Source organism: Dunckerocampus dactyliophorus, chromosome 9, assembly GCF_027744805.1.
Source record: "Dunckerocampus dactyliophorus isolate RoL2022-P2 chromosome 9, RoL_Ddac_1.1, whole genome shotgun sequence".
NCBI lineage: Eukaryota > Metazoa > Chordata > Actinopteri > Syngnathiformes > Syngnathidae > Dunckerocampus > Dunckerocampus dactyliophorus.
Genome location: NC_072827.1, coordinates 27280495 through 27300258, shown reverse-complemented (window position 1 = coordinate 27300258; position 19764 = coordinate 27280495). Strand labels below are relative to the sequence as shown.

General features: G+C 41.9%; 1 protein-coding gene across 9 annotated transcripts in view; it reads right to left on the bottom strand.

Moving 5' to 3' along the window:
- Window positions 1–8877, bottom strand: part of dip2a (disco-interacting protein 2 homolog A) — an 84863-nt gene extending 75986 nt beyond the window's left edge. For 6 of the 9 annotated variants that reach the window (XR_008572417.1, XR_008572418.1, XR_008572419.1 and 3 more), the window contains exon 1: window positions 8405–8877. Coding sequence is in view for 6 of the 9 variants with exons in the window: in XM_054786731.1 (XP_054642706.1) it covers window positions 8405–8528 (124 nt within the window). In the remaining 3 variants the exon portion in view is untranslated. The remainder of the gene's footprint in view (window positions 1–8404) is intronic. The other 3 variants (XM_054786733.1, XM_054786734.1, XM_054786735.1) reach the window with 1 other exon arrangement.
- Window positions 8878–19764: the final 10887 nt, after the last annotated feature.

The window sequence follows — 19764 nt, the reverse complement described above, 5'->3', positions numbered from 1 at the left end:
GCGCCGGTGATGGCATGCTTGACAATGACCATAGAACAGGAAATGGAACTTACTGCAACACTGGAAAGCAGTACACGTGTCTCTGTCCTGGCTGTTCAGCACAATATGGCGATGACAATAAAAATAATCACAGACTAAGTTCACCTCAGACGTACAAGCTGAGACCTCCCGCGTTTTACTGTTGTTTCGTTACGTCAGTGAAGCTTATTTTTACTTTTGTTTGACAAGTAAGAATGTTAATTTAATTTCCATTATTTTCTCAGAATGAATGAATGAATCCAAGTTTTCTGTCCTCACGGTTTATTACAAATTTTTAAAATCTGAGTACACAATTTGACCGCTTACAGTGGTTAACTTTTTTTTTACTCTTGTAAGACAGTTGACAGAACGTTAAAACGTTACCTAAAACGTGTATAATTTAACCTCCGCCGTCCTGGAAAAGTTTGTGTTCAACCTTCGAGGTTCAACTGCATCGTGTTTGGAAATATTCACTGGTTTAGCCATGGGGGAAGAAAAATGAAGGACAAATCTAAGCTCTATTGAGTCATTTGGCCTTCTTAAAAAAAAAAAAGTCCCGAGTGTTTCGGTGTACTGACATGCTGTAAACACCGACCCTTGCAGCGGCTGGCTGTAAAAAGCCCATCGAGGCTAATTAGGTGTTGCTGGCACTGACCAGTGTATGATCACACCAGACACACTTTTGAAATCAATTAATACCGGACCTTTTAATTAAACATTAATAACAAGCTTGTTTGCTCCCAGTGAAATGACGTTCCAGTGCCAGCCTCTTTCACCTTTGTCATGCAGTATTGTAGGACATGACACGACCATCCCTTATGGTCTTAATCATTAACCTAGACACTGCGCAGGACAGGACAAAACACAACCGTTTCCACTGTATGAGTGAATAAAACAACAATATTATAATAAATAATATTTGTTTGGTGGCATTGTCTGCCAACAAAGATAGAAATGAATATGGAGTAAGACAGAACATGTTGTAAACTAATACAAATTAGATTACATACAGTACGCGTTGGAATCATATTCTTTTTTATTTGAGAAATCATTTTAGCATTTTTTTAATGTTTCTTTGGCAAAACACATTTGGTCTATATACCGTCCTGCCTATATTAACAGGACAGGCACAAAGTTTACTTACTACATGACAATAACCGGAAAAGTGGGCCAATTCAGCAATAAAACCCTCAAATGGATACAAAAAAGCACTACCTGCCAACATGATATCATTCAGACTCTGTAGCAAAGCTGTAATTAAATAATGTCACGTGATTCATTTGAACTTTTTCTCTCTAACACCAATATGTCAAAATATCGATATTTTAATATGAAAATTGACTAAAGTATCGTAAACCTTGGTTTCTGTAGTGTCAATATTTAAGTATCAATCCATTTATCCCAAACAATCTTATCAGGAATGCCTGTGGACCTCCAATTTGTTTTTATTTAGAATCTAATTTGGAATGAAAGTTCCATTTTTGGAACCAAAGTTCCAGCATTTTTTTTTTCCCTTATTGGTACTCTCCTGAGGTGGCGTCACAAAAAAAAAAAAAATTCAAACGTGCATGTGGCGTGAGCTAATTTTAAACATTTGCTGAGATCTAGTATGACAACATGACTCAATCTTCAAATTTTTTTTTTTTGCAATCATATTGTACGACCTCAATGATTGTTCAGCTTTAGAGGTTCCATTGTAGTTGTGTGATTTGTATTGTTACTCGAGCCAGATTACTGCAGTGCGGGGGTGGTATACCGATGCTGTTACTCTCCACCAGATGGGCACAGGGAGAGGTCAGGGATCAAAGATGTGGACACAGCTATGTAACGCTACAGCAGGCAGTTAGCGTCGGCCAAACAAAAAAGCCATGTTGGTGCAGGAAAACTAAAAGGAGCATTCTGATTTTGACGTCCTTGATGAGGAGAAAGCGTCCTGTTTAGTCAGCATCTCTCACAAGCAAGGACGCCCGTGGTGTCATCACTGGCACCATGCCAGGCACAGTACTTTGACAACTAAAAATAAGACAGACCCGAGAAGTTACTGCACATTTTCTCTCTTTTTCATATGATCCGTGTGGAGTGCGACTAAAAACCTGCTGGCGTGCTTGGAAGCTCTTGCCCGCGTGGCAGGAAGGACAGGATGGCGGCCTGGCTGGAGACTGGCAACGTCTTCGTCTCTCTACTGTTGTATGATTAAAGGTCTGTGTCACTAGTGGGCCTTTTGTAAGGAGTCCTCTTTAGTAAACCAGCATGGCTTAAAGTGAACAGATTTGCAGAAAATAAAAATGCTATCAACTGTATATATCGGCACCATTCACTGGTTGGCTTAAACTCTTGTATTTCATAATCCTGTGAAAGTGGCATCAATACGTCAACGTCACTATGGGTGAATTAACATAACAGAGTGGCAGATCGTACATCTAATAATAAAACATCTTTGTACAATTCAACTTTAATAGCAAACCTCTGGAGTACACTAATGTGGATGCTTGGAAATAAAATAGGGATAGACAGAATAATAGTTAAGAATTCAGGCCATTGTGTGGAATTCGATGTTCATTCAAGTACAGTATTTGAGGCAAAATAGACTGCAGTACTTGGCTGCAACCAGCGGAGGCACTGTTGATTCAGTCGTCCGCGATGGAAGCTGAGCTACATCCACACAACAGCAGACAGATTTATCCTGCTTAATATGATACTGGAATTGAAACAGAAGTTCAGAACATTCAGAAAAACATTATCCAATAGCCAATAAAGTGTCCATCTCAAATTTAAATATTTTCTATGTCTATTTTCTTTTTATTTATGGTGATATTGAAACCAAATATATTGATGCATAAACGGCCACATACAAAAAACAAAAACAGTCATATATTTAAGTTCAACACTATGGCACCTGACACAACTTGTTTACTTCCAATCCAATAACGATATTGCAGCCTTGAATATTGTCCGATATCAATCCGTTGTCAGCATGCATCCTTCATACTTTTCTTATTTATTTTGTAGCGTGGAATGTTAGAAATGGCTTGTTCCAGTGATATTACTCAAACAGACACAATAGTCAGCAACAGCAGGTATGAGACATTTACTTCTTTACGCACCTGGGGTATAGTTTTATCCGCAATGTCGTGGCGGCTGGGAAACATGTAGCGAGGTTCGAGGTGCTCCATTAAGCGTTTAGAGGCAAGCCGATATGATCAGATTTGTCGTCCCAAAGTGCGATATGAATATCGGGTCGGGACACCCCTAATGGCAGACACTATAGACTTTAAGGCAGCGAACAAACACACTGAAGATTGTCATTGTTTACCTTCAATAACATCTCATTTATTCCACAATCGCACTCAGTAGGCTACAGTATGTACTTCTGCTGCAGTCCACTTCTGCCATATGTATAAATGTTGCCATTGAAATTCATTATTCAAACATTTCTTGGACAAGATTGGAAGTTGTTGTATAAAAATGGCTCAAAACAAATTCCTGGAGCCACACCAAGACGGAACCACAACAGAAGGCTTTGACTTCTTCCTTGGCCCGTGACCAACGCTTCCCTAATCAAAGAAAACCAACACCAAGATGAACACAAAATGTAAAAACGTGAATGGTTGAGCAAACCAGTCCTCGTGCAAAAACATGCTTTGGAGAGGAAAAAGAATCATAAGGGCCCGGCCCAAGAATTTAAAGTTCTGCTCTGCGGCACACCCTTGAAATATCTCCAGTCTCCAGTAACATTCACCACTGTTACAGACACAATGGCATCTGCCAACTGGACTTTAAGGCACAGCAAAGAAGCACACACACACTCCTGGGCTTGACATTCTTTTTCTATTGAATCCTATTACAGCGTGCTACTAACCAGCAGCAACGCTCAAAATCCCTTCAGCTTGAAACCGTTAATGCTCTGTGGTTCTAGAATCTTTAAGAAGAATACTTGATTTGGCTCATCAATAGGATGAATTCCCAGGGTGACTTTGGTGTACATTTATACTTCATGACTTATGAGGGGTCTCTGAGAGGGAAGGCCTTGCAACCTCACTCTCCGTTGACTTGTCTGGCCTGTGGTTTTAAATGTGGTAAGAATTTTTAATCGGTGTCAAAGGTCCTGCAATAGCGTGTTGGTCAAAATCTAGCTTTGATACCAGACAGTTTAGACATTTTTTTAAAGTGTGTAGCTAAGCCTTTTTTTTTTTTTTTTTTTTTTACACAAATCCTGCTGGGCATATAAACGAGGAGGGCTCATGTACCTAGTGGCAGGTTAGAGGTGGTATCATGCTCATGAGGAAGGGGGTTTTTCCATCAGGAAAACTTGAAAGGCGACGGTTTCCGTGCTTCGTATCTCAAAAGTGGAGCAAACAAGTGAGGTAGATGATACATTCTTCTCATGTTTGGTGCTCATGAACATGCTCGAGGGACATATATTACCGTCATGATATAATTAACAAGTACATTTGGAATAATTGGAGAACTTTAAGAGGAACCACAATAAATTAAACAAGGCACACATCGTCCAAAAACTTCCTTGAACAACCAATAACCTTTTTTAAATATTTGCTAAATGACAGTAAGCCACAAAAACAAAGTGATCAGTGTAGTGTTTGGCGGCTTTGGCAGCCTCCAAAAAAAAAATTGTTGTGATCAGAGGGTGTGGCGCACTATAAACGAGAAGGAAAGACACCATTTGAGGAGTGAGCGCAGCAGAGACTATGAATTTTCGAAGCAGACAAGACGAACCCTCCTTCATCCCAGCAGGACATAATGGGGTTCATCTGTCTTCTTGCCCTCCTTTCCACCCCATTTTTTGACCACTCATCAGCTGAGAAGTAACACACATACCTACCCTCCACTATATTTGGGATGAGGAGCCCTTAATCTGCCAGCAGCACATTTGGGGAAAACAAACCACACAAGGATTTGGTCATTCTGGCAGCGGCCAATCAATCCAAAAAGCTATAATGGAACTTTTCATTATTATTGGTAATATTCAACACTGCAGAGACGTACACTCGCACTGGTCATCCTCCTAGATTAAAAACAACTTTTGTCATAGGAACGTGAAAAAGGTTTCATCAAATGTACTAAACGCTTCCCTATTATGCAAAATTGAGTTTTTAATGATGGTCTAACAAAGGTGACAGACACATCATCTCTTAACTTGTTTGTTTCATTTTTGAGAGAAGAGGCACTCAAACACTCAAGAGTTCCAGGTTTTCACGACATCATGTCGTTTTTGTGTAAAAAAGCAGGCTTCGCTACACACCTTAAAGCCTGGAGCTCCGCCAACTATCCATCAGTCAGCTACACACGTGGGAGCTGTAGGTTGGATTGGTGGTAGCTTTACTGCTGCCAACAGGCAAACCTAGCATGACGTTCCTGTAAAAATGCGATTGTGACGTTCGCACTGTAGCTCACATAGTTATGCTAGGTCTGCTAACGTCTGTGTCCTCCTCAACTATACATTTCGATATATGGCATCTATTACGTTGGGCAAGTGTAGTGTTACAGTGGACAGTATATGTAAAAGTGGATCAAATGCACAATTGAGCTTCTTGGAGCCACACACCCCGGCTACTGGCTATATGACATGAAAAATGGAACCATAAAATCACCTTCATTTGGACAAAAGCATATCTGACTTACTTTTTCAAGAGAACATATATCACTGGTGAAACTTACAAAAGGATGAGACGCCTTCTTTAAGGAGAAGGATGTGAGAGTAAGTTGTCTGATGGAGCCCTAGCAGGACTGCCAGGTATCACGAGGCGGGTATTTTTCCGGTTATTTGCTTGAGACTTCTGACTGTCACGCACATACGGGCGAGTGTTGTCCAGCGTTTTGGCTAAATTAGCTGCCGTTTGACTGATGATGACATCGTGAGCCTCAAAAACTCAGTTGCCTCCGTCAAGTGCTTGTTCTTCAAATGCCGTATTAAATTAAAGCTTTTTAACGTAATACCCCGCTGAGATATTTTTCGTGGCAGGTACCGCAGGGTGCACATTTTACATCACGCTCACAAACTGCTGGTTAAGTTCCACACGGCAGACATGTTTGTTTTGGGTTCGGCATGCCTGGGCAGGGTGAAGGAAAGCGGACGGGGGAGGCTCGCTACAGGCTGTAGGCTGCAATCGTACGAGCCAGGCGTGATCGGCTTTGTGATCGCCGTTGAAAGGCATTTATCAGCACATGCCAATTACGTGCTTTTTCACGGAAATCGGACGATACTGATCGGTGGCAAATCGATCGGAGAGACCCTAATATTTACATAGAAGTTTGATTGTCGTCAGGGGTAAAAAGATAAAGGTCATCTGGATGTATGTGGTCAGGAAAAACTCCCCAGAACTGCTGAAAATGACAATAAACGTGTGCCACTATTTTTTTTTATAACCCCAGTGAGGTTGCGCAGATTTTTTATTTCACACGTCGGCAGGTCTGGACTGCTGACATGGAAATATCACGGAGCTAAGCTGTTGGGTGGTTGGTTACAGGCCTGCTGCTGCTAGGCTGCTTAAGAAAACATACGAGACACATTCATTCAGGCATATGAATAATACAGCGTTCCTGTGCCCCTCACAAAGGTCGCCCGCACACTCAGGCATACTAAACAGAGATGGGACAGCACATGTCAAACGTCCCTGTGAGAGGAGCTCATTGAGAAGGGCAGGAAATCAACGAGATGTGAGCGCCTTGTCTACTTTCCAATACAACAAGTCATCTATTCCACCCTGAGACAGGATGCGACTGAGTGGCATCGTTCTGAGGTCAGAGGGTCACAGCGGCATGCAGAAACAGGATTCAAAAGGGAGATGAAACGAGACAGTGACGCCTCGGTAATAGAGATAGAGCACAGAGGAAAAGGAGAGAAACCGCAGCAAGGGGAGAAAGGGGAAATTCTCCTATCAGAGCTCCAATATGGCAGGATGTGTCATGTGGAGAGCAGGAAAAGGAAGCTGGACAGATATAGATTTGGTAGGACACTTGTGGAAACGTGTGTGTGTGGCCTCTCTCTCTCTCTCGCTCATGTACTTATCAAAGTGTGCACCTTGCGTCTGTTTCCAACCCTCGTTTGATGTTCGCATGGACGTCTATAAGATCCAGGATCCACTATCCAAGAGCAGGAACCAACTTGGTAACAAGCCCTTTCTAGTAGGCGTGAGGACTTGACTGCAGTTTCTTGATGGACCATGGAGAGAATGACAGCCCAGCAAATTAATTCATTATTCTTTTTAAAAAGCCATTTCTGAATGTTCTTAACTCCTATTTCCATGCGAGTGTTGGATTGAGCAGAATGAAAGCGGAGGCCTGCAAGGATGTAGCTTAACTTCCCATAGCTGATTCATTGAAGTGGGCAAAAAGCATCACAAAACCGGCCGGCGAATGATGTCACAAAGGCAAGTTCAGTTCAAACCTTGGAACTTGCAATTCAAATATTTGCAGCAGATTCCTCAAAACACTAAAGCATTCTTGTCATTTCGAGCAGCGGCCCCCAAACCTTTTTGACCGATCCGACCAGCTTGTGTTCAAACAAATGTCCTTGTCAAACCAAATCGGTGTTCCGACTTCTCTTGCATCTTTCTTTACACGCTTTGTCTAGCTGTCACTAGCGGCAGCTAACTAGCCAGCTACTAGAGTTACCCGCCTAGCTTCTCGTCTTCAGACTGCAAATGTGACTTTTGACCACAGTCACTTTTTGTTTTTCAAACAAACCAATACTACGGTTAGTTCAGAGCTCGTGTTCGTCCCACGGGGAAGTGGCTATCACGTCTTTCAGGTGTCACTGAACAATTTTGCTCTCTTGTTGTCTTTATACTAATTATGTCTTGTCCAGTGTGTCCAGCCTTCTGAAGGTGACGGCAAATAGCACTCATCATAAATCAATTGAAAAATGACAGTCAATGCATGCGATCGATCATTGGTATCGGCAGCATAAAACCCTGATCGGAGCATCCCTAGGAAAGATTGATAAAACTCTTTCATTCTATTTGACTGACAACGTAGTACAGATTCAGTGTTTGATGTTTGTTGTCTTTTATGTTATTCATGTCTAAAGTAAGACACACATGGACTAGTTGCGTCTCAAACAAGCACATAGCTGCTGCATGGGTGTGTCAACTCAGCTGAGCAGTCAGACTTTACTCTGACGTGTGCAATCAAACAACTTAATGACACCAAGCAAGCAGGCCACAGGGAATAACAGTTGGGCATGGTGGAAGTCTACAGTTTGCAGTTGTGCACCCGTCATGTAGTTAGTTGTCTTGCTGCAAAGAAGTGCTCCAGCTAGGCGAATTGACATACAATCGTCCCTGTTCAAATGATAAGGCCGATTCCTCTCCTATTGCTGAGTGGAATACAAACACAGTAACATATGATTGTGCTGGAGCACAGGTACCTTCGGAGAGCTCCAGCTCCAGCTCCGCCAGCTTGGCCCGGACCTCCGCCGGCAGGGTCATAGCGACAACCGGTGTGGGCTCCAGCGTCACGGTCAGCACACCAGCTGAGGTTCTCTCCGCCATCCAAGAAAAATGTGTCCACGGTTTTGCTTTACGGTAGAGCGACCTCCTCCTCCTCCTCCTCCTAAAAATAGGATTCGATCACCGGCGTGGGGAGAAAACAGGGTGCGTCTCGAAGTGCAGATGTGGAGGAAACCTCCAGCACAGTCATGACACGGCTAGCTAGTACACGCAGGCGGCTACGTGTTGCCATTGAGAGGAAAACAAGTGTGCCTCCCGTGGCGACGGCTGTCTTTATCACCAGCGGCGATGCCACTGCACTGGCTGCGTCCTACAGTGACGGCTGCCTCACTTCAACTGTGGCGAGAACTCCTTCAACTCAGCCATCGCTCGCCATTGCATCATAGCAACAGCAGCACAGCCAGCAAGCGCTCACCTGCTACAACGAAGTGGGAGAGCACTGCCCCCTAGCGGCAATATCTAGCAACTGCACAAACCTGCTTCACTGCAACCAGCATAGTTACTGTAGTGTATGGATGTCACAGTTAAATAAATATGCACTGCAAAAGAAAGAGGGGGAAACTACAATTTATTAAAAGACTGCTTAACACACCGCAAATGTTTCAGAGTATCGCCTTAAACGTCAAAAGGCTGTCAGTCTGTCATAATGGCAGAGGCAAAAAGGCTTTCATGTTTTTGGCCTCTTGTAACACAGCATCGTTGTAAGACTGTGTTTTGCAATGTATTAAAAGATCCTGAAAGATCCTGATCCAGGGTGTACCCCGCAACCCTCGTGAGGATAAGCGGCATAGAAAACGGATGGATAACTTAAATTGTGAACAAAAAAACTAAAAACTAATTACAATTAAAGCATTTGTGCACATAAAGTAATCAACATGTTTTTTTTTTTTTCTGGATTTTACTTTGTGTCTCTTTCTGTTACAATAAACCTACCATAAAAGTTCTGTCCTGTTCATACATTTGTAAGGGGGTAAACAAAATCAGCAGCAGATGAAATACTTCTTTTACCTACTGAAAATAAAAAATATATATATATGTGTGTGTGTGTGTGTGTGTGTGTGTGTATAGTATATACACATACATGTATGTACAGTATATCCACATTTGAGAGTCGGTGTTCCAGTGTACAGGTATCAAACTCAAGGCCCGGGAGCCAGATCCGACCCACCACGTAATTGTTTTGTGGCCATTGAAAGTGTGGAAATAATGTGCATCAAGAAGACACGTCCTTCTTTCTTGCTAAATGTATATATTTTTTTTATTTCAATTTTGACAGCAAAAAATGCCAAAAAAATGCAATTGTTGTTCTTCTTAACTCATTATTTCATGCAACAAGCTATTCCAGGCATTTTTTGTTATCAAAACCCTTTTTTGAATAAATTCTACAATAGTTGTATACTTGTCATATCCGACATAAGGATAATATGGAGTCCCCAATTAAGCTAACATGCTTGTTTTTGGACTATGGGAGGAATAAACTATGGGAGGAATAAACGATACTGTGATGGATCTTTTTGAAGATTTTTCATTTTGGTGGTCCTAACGTGATACTAAATCATGAGGGTATTTCGTTGGTGTTTTGTGGTCTTGACAGGAAGTCGTCACTCTTTGCCATGTTGCTGGTCCTGCTGCACACCTGAGTGCGATTGACTGATGAAGGTAACAGCCCTTAAATAGAGCCAGTGAAGTAGCAGACACAACAGCAGTGGCAGACCACAAGAACAAGCTGGAGTTGGATGAGTGCATTCATTTCCAAATGGCTCGTGACGTTTGTGTGAGGTATGTTTACTTTTTGTTCTTTGTCTATTTTGTTTTGTTGCGTCTACTCAAATGTCATGTTTTATCTTCAGGGTTCTCGTACTTTGGCTGTTTGTCTTTGGACACCATGTGATGGGTGAGTGTTTGTGTTTCTGTGTATCTGCAAAGCAATAGTGACGCTTGTATTATTTCCTGTATTCAGGAGGTGGTTCTCGGTATGAAGATGTTGCTCTTCCTTTCAATTTGGATGGTAGCTCCTCTCCAGTTCACTTTGAAACCAGTTACCCTGGAAGTGGCTACCAAGACAACTGGAAGTTCGCTGGAGGTTCCGATGGCGATTCCATGGAAGGTCCTCAAGTGCCTCTCCGAAACAATGGTGCTCCACAGCAACACCAACAACAGAAGCCTAATATAGACGGAATCCTCCAGACTGAAGTTGGCATGCAGTACTTGGTTTCAGCACCCCGCAGCCACCAGTCGTGGTACACGCCACCACTGCAACACAGCATGAGCCCAAGTGATGACGATAGAAGGCGGGACTTTATGTCCCAAGAAGAGGGGGGTCTTGGTTCTGGTGGGGAGTTGACACCAAGGCTAAGTAGATGGCCACCTAACTGTCCCATGACCAAATGCCCTCCGCCTCCCCGATGCCACCCTCCTCGCTGCTGCAATTGTCCTTGGCGTCTGTGCCGTCGTCGCCCTCGCACCCGCCCGTTTTGGTAGGATCTTCCTTGTATCCTGGGTTGGTGAGCAGGTAAATTTTATATTCGATGGTTCGGTTTTTGTGTTGAGGTGTTAACTTGTGTGGAAAATTCTGTTTTCAGGTTGTCCATGGCGTACTTTGATGGCAACAAATAAACATGTGCAACTGACTCAGGCTTGTGTGTCAAAGTTTGTGTTCCCTTGAATGCAACCCGCCGGTTTCATTCCCATGCCCGGGGCTCGAACACAGGACCTTCAGAGATGAGCGCTAACCGCTCAGCCAAAAGCATGGCCCGTTGACCAACCGTTCAGCGCAACTCTTAAGGCCGAGGGAGTGGGGTTTTACCAAACGTACGCTTTCGCAGCGGCACTGGCTGCTATCTGTTACACAAACGAGTGCAAATGTGTGCTGGTGTGCAGAGTTCCCATCTGACTAGAAATTGGACTAGTCAAACTTAAGATTTATAACCATCGGCATCAGTCTAACAATATTTCTGATAAGTCTAGCAGGGAGAAATGAGTTAGTTACTGGCCTAACTCTATTAGGTACTATTTACTAGGCTCTTCATTTTAAGAGATGTGACTTAAGCCAAAATTGAGAAATTACAATATTGCAAGATGAAGGCATTGTTCAACGTCAAGCCTCCTTGAATGGGTGTCAAACTCGTTTTGGGGCCACTTGTAACGTAATATACAATATGAATATAACCTGATTAGGGATGTTGAAAAAATATCGCGTTAAAGGCGGTAATTTTTTTTTTTTTTTAAACGCACACTCATTACGGCAAGCCACGACAAAGCAGCAGTGTAGCGCCTGTGTCTAACGCTTTTATAACTTTATTCTTACCTGAACACAACAGCAGTGCAATTCCAACACCCAATACTGTTCCTCCTACTCCAAACAAATACGTCTCTAGTCCATTCATTTCAACACTTCCTCATTGTCACGACACAGGGGGCGAGATGCGTTCATGGACACTCCAAACATCACAACTCAAATGTGCGTGTACGGGTAGTCTAAACAGGAATGCAATGAAAATAAGCGAATATTCTCACCAATCACTAACTCCTAATGCGGAAATACAATTGTCTTAAAGTGTGCTCAGAAATCCCAGGTGGTTAGGTGCGATGTAGCTTCCGTGCTTGGAGCAGGAAGAGGTCAGGATCTGGTACTTGCAGCACTTTTTCTAGGCACGGTTGCGAGACTGGGCTCAGTTTACTTTAAGGTACAGTACACAAAAATAGTTACCGAGGAAGTAATGAAATAAGGAACTAATGACTAAGGCGCATACATTTACAGTAGTTAGAGGAACTAATGAATTAGTGGTTAGGGTAAGGTAGGTTCGTTCCTCATTTACCACTGTAATTTTGTGTACCTTCTTGTAAAGTGTTAGAGACTAATTCAAATTCAGTGAATGTCTTACAATTGTCGGCCTGGTTTTTAATTGCCTCTCCAGGAGTTACTCTTACTGCTAGGATGCTTCATGAATACTGGCCCAGGACGCAGCCCCTGAATCGATGCACTGAACAGAATTCCTTGATCTTGTAAGATTTGTCATGCTTTCTAAATGTGGCTTATGTCACATTGCTCCTCTAAGTCGTTCTGGCATTAACGTGGCAGCAAACTCAGTCTTGCTGAGGAGATTGGAGATATTGTAAGTGTGGTGCTGGATGAGAAGTCCACTGCTGCAGCAGCAGCAGCAGCGTGTACTTATGAAAGGGAGGCATATTTCATTTGATATGATCTTATTGTGCCTGCAATTGGTCACATATATATATAAAGTCCGAGTGGAACTCAGCACAAAAGCATACATTCGTGTGCACGGACCTCTTTTGTGCCATAGTGTTTGGTTTTATTCAGTGGGACATTCTTAGAGATGTTGGATATTGGCTTTTTATCGATATCCAATATACCGATATTGTCCAGCACTTCAAACTGTCAGGTCACATCTTGTGTAATGAACACCATGATGCTTCTTTCACTGTGATGCATTTCACACACACTGCACTATAAAAGTAGTACTGCAATATGCAATGCAAGTTATAGAAAAAGTATTTCAAACATTGTCTCAAAATAGTCATTAAGAAATCATAGCCAATCAACTAAAATCACATGTTCTAGTCTCAACAAGTAAGACAGGTTAGTCACAAATGAGCAAGAATCCAATTAAATAATGCTGGCAATGAAAATTTGGAAAACTCCAAGCTTTAAATTGAGCACATCTCCCATCGTTTTTTTTTTTTGGTTGCACTGACACTAGGATTGCAACATGCATATTGACAATCTGAATGTGAAACTTGGACATGACTCCAGCCCGCAAACATACTGAACTAGCAAGATTGCTGTGTTAAGTATGCCACTTCTGCGCCAACATCAGAAGAAAACCTGATACTGGTATGAAACACTCATTTTTGCCAATATTGGTTGCTCAATATCCGACATCTCTACTTACTATGAAAGAAATACAAAAGGTTGACTTTAAGCAACTGGACTCGCATGAACACTTTTCACCTATCATTCAAAAGGCTTCAGTTCTATTTGTGTCCTTGGTGGGTGGTCACGATATTTATGGTTGCCGTGGCTGGTGAACGGCTGTCCTGCATACCAATAGGTTGTTTGCCCTGGCAAGCGGCAACATTCATTAGTACCCACTCTTCCACTGGAATGAGACTCTTTGGGGGAGAGATGTCAGGACATCGGAGACGATGGGTGATGGCGCAAACCTGTTTAGAGAGGATAACTGAACAAAAACAGCGGTTCTCTATCCAGAATTTGCACCCCGTGGTCCTGCAAAGAATTGTCCCGTCTATGAGATGCAAATAAACTGACGCTGGGTTCAAACAGAGCCTTCGACTGCGGAGGAGTCAAGAGACCAGGTTAAATGTCCCGACTGCCTGCTATGGCGCAACATTATTTTCCTGCCATGTTATACCAAGCCGCACGGCCTGCTAACCTAGTGCTTAGCAGGTTGGCCATACAGGAGATCTGGGTCCAAATCTCCATTTGGGCATCTGTGAGGAGTTTGAATGTTCTCCCAGGGCGTGGGTTTTCTCCGGGTACTGCAGCTTCCTCACACATTCCAAAAATATGCATGTTAGGCAATTTAGAGTCTCCAATCATTCTGATTGGAGACTCTAAATTGCCTAACATGCATATTGCAGGGCAAACCACCATTCATACCTATATATTAGGTATGAATGGTTGTTTGCCCTGCGAATGACTAGCGATCAGTCCAGGGTTTACCCTGCTTCTTGACCAAAGTCAGCTGGGATAAGCTCCAGCATACCCCCCGTAACCCTAGTGAGGACAATCAGCATAGAAAATTGAGTTACACCAATGTTCTACAAAGCACAAAAGACAGTCCATCCCAAATTTATTTCAGTTGCAAAGTACACAACGGATGACAACCTGAAAGCAAAGTTGACACAAGTTAACACCTTTCAAGGTATTGAAAAACCTGAATTACTGTACATGGTTAATTTACCTGCTCAACACCACAACAAATGCAAGGAAGATCCTACCAATAAGGGCGGTGGCGACGACGGCGACACCGACGCCAAGAGCACTTGCAACAGAGAGTGGGAGGGCATTTGGGAGGTGCCGCACAATCAGGGATGGGGCAATCAGGTGGCAATATAGCCAACTCCGCACCAGAACCGAGGGGCCCATCTTCCTGGGGCATAAAATCCTGCATTCCATCATCACTTGGACTCATGCTGTGTTGCAGTGGTGGTGCGTACCATGACTGCTGGTTACGAAGCGATGAAACGTGAGCTGCAGAAGAGAGGAAATAATATGAGACTCACTCCCACTTTGCAGGTGCTGAGAATCACAAGTACGTACCAACTACAAGTTGTCCAAAGGCCAACAACCAGAGCACAAGAACCCTGAAGAAAGCCGATAACATGTCAGCAGACGCAACAAGAAATCAGAATGGACAAATGGTAACTTTACCTCACACGAAAGTCACAAGCCATTTGTAAATGAGCTCACTCATCCAACTTCAGCTTGTTCTTGTGTCTTGCTGCTGCTGCTGCTGCAGCTGTGACTACACTGGCTCTATTTGAGGGCTGTTGCCTGCGTCAATCAGGAGCTTCTCTTGCTCATTGCACTCAGGTGTGCAGCAGACCAGCAACATGGAAAAGAGTGAGGACTTCCTGTCAAATACATGTAACTCAAAACTCAGCGGTTTCCTTTTTGTTGCCATGCGTCCCATGAGAGTGAGAGGTCATCTGTACCACTCTTTAAAATATCTTTCTACAGTATATCTTTAAGTAGAAAGGTAGAATGTATGTAACTAGAATGTATAGCTTATACTTCAGACAGCGTGGGAAAATTAAAACATGAATTTTATTTAACATGGCCAGGATGGAGCAGGAGAAAGACATAACGTATACAGTAATCCCTTGTCTATCGCAGTTAACTGGTTCCAGACCCAACTGTGATAAGTGAATTTGTAGGAAAATCGGACTTCTTATTTATAAATGGAATATTTCTCTAGTTAGGCCAGATAAAACCTGTTGACAACCTTCTAAATAGGGTTTTTAACATTAGAGCCATCTAGACATTAAAGAACACCAATGTAGTCACCTTTACACCCGTATTAATCCCATATAGCACATGAGAGAAAATAAGTAATTTCAGACATAAATAAAAGTTGTGCTTGTATGTGTTGTAATAAATATGACAGGAAGTGACGTTAGGGGTTCAGAGTTGCAACAGTAGCCCACGTTACTAGATAGATAAACTTTATTATCATTATTCTGATTAATATGCTATTATTGTGCCTGTTGTGAGAAAATCCAAACCACAGTCTCCCACATATCAATACGCATATACAAGATAAAAGTTATACTGTCAGATGGGGTGACATTCAAACTATTTCACTCACATCTTAATTCAGTTTCACCTACAATTTAAACTTCATGATTCATGATCACAGTGTGACTACGTTTTCTGAGACGTTGTGTCGTTAATGTGGACGTGTACTACATTCCCCAGAATGCTTAGCGCTCGAAGAAAACCGCAAGTTTAACGCTGTTGAAGCTACGGGCGAGTAATGCTGACCTGCTAATAAAGCAATAAAGAGTTCATAGATATTACTGTACACCACTGCTCCTGAGTGATTTGTTAAACAAGCAACAATCATAACATTAACTATTTGGATTTTAATTATGATGGTATCGGCTGAGCAGTGTGTGTGTGTTTGTCGACTACATACGCACACAGTATTGCAGATCGCCTCTGCGATACTTTGCCACGCTTCCTCTCCTTGTTTTATGACTGTTGCCTTTTTTTTTTTTTTGCTCTTTTACCTCCACGTAAGCCCCCATGAGGAATTCCGCTACGGTCGAAGCAAAGTACAGCTCTCGTTGACATGGTGAATCGGTGACTGTGACCCAAAGCGGGGTCCATTTAAGGAAGCCGTGCGCGCGCACTGACCCGGGATCGGTTTCACCTACTTTGATTAATCCGCGTCTGCTCATCCTGTCTTGGGCTTTGTGCAACCAATTAAGCCTAGACGCTCTTGTTTTGGGTTGATTAGCTCAGTTCAGTCATTTATCCTGGATGTCTGAATCCTACTTCTGTGCAACGGGCCTCTGGAAACACTGGTATCAAGCATGCACAAACCAAATTTTGAGGCGATTAACAAGAATGGTCATTACAGTCCTTTTTAGGTTTGTTTGTTTTTGAGCTATTGTCTTAAACTTTTGATCAACTGATGAACAGCCTATTTCAGTTTGATGGCGGTTTGCAATAAATTGCATAATCATTTTTTTCCTGTCTCACTCTCATTTCTTTTTGCATTTTAAAGGTCTTTTTAGACCCCGCTTGGGATCTAACAGTGCAAAATGTAAATTCTTGCCATTTTTCACCCCGTTTAAAAATTTTGATTAGGATGATATGCTAGTACACCTCTCACATTTCAGCATGTATTTATTCTCAAGGGACAATACTATAGAAGTGAAACTTGGATATAACATTTTGGGGGATGTAGTTTGTATAGCAGTATATTTACTGTCCTCTGAAAATAACCCAAGTTTTTGTAAAACATGTGTGTACCTGTATACTGTATATGTGTGTACTTGTGTACGTGTAGATGTATGTGTATACTGTATGTGTATGCACGTGTTTGTATGTATACACATGTATGTATTAGCAATTGATGTAATACGAAGAGGGGGTAGGATTAAATAAGCTCTGCTTCTTCCTACTCCTTTTCGGACATATGCATGTTCGAAATAAATTAAACCAAACCAACAAACATCTATTATTGGAATGCAACTAGAATTCGCTAGAGCTGCACGTGTTGCTACTGGAATCATCTCTCCACCTTCCTTTCGCTGTACTATGCCCCACAGCTGCTCAATTGTGTTCAGGTCTGGAGGAGACATGCTTGGCCGATCCATCACATTCACCTTCCTCAGCAAGACACTTGTCATCTTGGAGGTGTGTTTGGGCTCCTTATGTTGAAAAACTGCCTTGCAACCCAGTTTTTGCTTCTGAATGTTGCAGTACATGTTGGAATTCATGTTTCCCTCAGTTTAATCGCATCTCACCAGCTCTGGCATGCAAATTATCTTGGTATTCATTCGTGTTACTAAATTACAAAGCACAATACTATACTATACAACAGGGGTCACCAACACAGTGCCCGCGGGCACCAGGTAGCCCCCCACAACCACATGAGGTGCCTGCATGCCTGCTTTTCATTCAGGTTTTCAGTTAATAATATGAGAACACTAGAAAGAAAAGTATTCTGAAACAAAATGTGAGTTGTGGATACCAGCATTTTGTGAATGTTTTGGTAAAACAAGCATATTTGATTTGTTTGGGTTGAAATAAGGTATGAAAATTATTTCTACGAATGACATGACAATAAAACTCTTGAATCTTGAAAATGAGTAGCTCGTGGCCATTTTCATTTTCTAAAAGTAGCTCTCACAAGCAGAAACGTTGGTGACCCCTGCGATACAAGCTGAACACTGAGCACTGTAAAAGTATATCCAAGTTTCCTTTCAACAGCATTGTCTCTCAAGAAGATACACTAACATTATACAGTATACCCTGCAGTTTTAACCATCCAAAAACATTCATCCATCCATTTTCGATGCCGCTCATTAGGGTCGCGGGGGTATGCTGGAGCCTATGGACAATTTAGAGACGCCAATTCGCCTAACATGCATGTTTTTGGAATGTGGGAGGAAACCGGAAAACCGGGGAGAACATGCAAACTCCACACAGAGATGCCCAAGCGGAAATTAAAACCCAGGTCTTCCCGATCTCCTGCCTGTGTAGCCAACATGCTAACCACTCGGCCACCGAGCAGCCCATCCGAAAACAATTTTATATATATATATATATATATAAAGTTATAAAGTGGAAAAGGCCACTCACGTTGACGCCTTCAAATAAAATAAATCAAATCAATAGAGGCACTGAATTATGACTGTTTTATTCCATTTCTTCCCTCTTGTGATATTCCTGGATCAATTTGACCTGCCTGGGTACTGGTCCAAAATTTGAAATGATTTCATTCCATGCTTACAGTTACTGATAATCCATCCATTTATATGCCTCTGAGTTGAACTACAATCAAAATAATTCAGAATCTCTGAATCAGAAGCTCTGATGTTTTGACGTAAATGACGCCTATTGACCATACATTCCAAAAAGAAGTGTAAAATTGGTAGTAATGACTTGGAGTGAAGTTTGAGCAACAAGATGAAACACAGAATTGGGTGATAATTTGGAACACAAAGGGCACAGAGGATTGAAATCTAAATTTCATTCATGCACTATAGTAAAAATTGAATATTAGATTTCCGATGTACTAAAATCTCACAGACACCGACTAAAGAAAGCCACTGCTTTATAAGTGAAACATATTTTGTGAATGACCACTAATTTGTATGGATTACAATTTCTGAAGTTTATTCATATGTAAATAGGAAATGTGATACAAATGTTGAATACAAGGCATTATAATGTCACCGAGTCTCAAGTAACCACACACCCAACAATCCAACTGATGCCTGCACTTGCTGACACAACAGTGTTAATTTGCAGACTGTCACGGAAAGCTGATTCTCTTTTACACAACCTTGTTATTCATTTTTTTCAAAAAAAACTAAACACCCTTCTTAATCATTTGCCAAATTAAATTGTTAAAAATATGCACACCAACTAACAAATGTCCTCAAACTGCTCACTCTGCCATCATTGACATTGTGTGTGTACTGATTGCACCACAACTCCATCTCTAATATTAGTAGTCATAGGCTCATCACCAGTGACGGCACATATATCAAATATATAATGCATATAACACAATTACTTTAAAAATGCAGCATACACACAACCGTTGCTTACCTGTAGGTGGAAAACAAAAACATAGCAAGTTTAATAAACATTTCAAATGTTTTAGCTGCACTGCGCATGTGGCAAGGAAAGTGGCATCGGGAATAAATACAACAAACAAAACAAGATACCTTTGCTATATGTATGGAGACCTATAGCGATGCATATTTTAAGTCTCATAAATATACTTTGACGTATCTTTGACGTACTGTCAAAGACGTACAGATTGTAAGAGTGATTAACGCATCGGCTATACACCATTCCGCAGCAATATTATAATATAGCATGGAAAGTAAAAATCAGTCTCCACATACCCCCTGCAGCAGAACCTACAAAGTCCAGTGGCAAAAAAGTGGTAAAATTTGGAGTTCAAACAACATGTTTTTTTTTGTTTTTTTTAGTGGTTGTTGTGCCATCCCAGAAGCGTATATTGATGGCGAAGAGGAAATGTCTGAT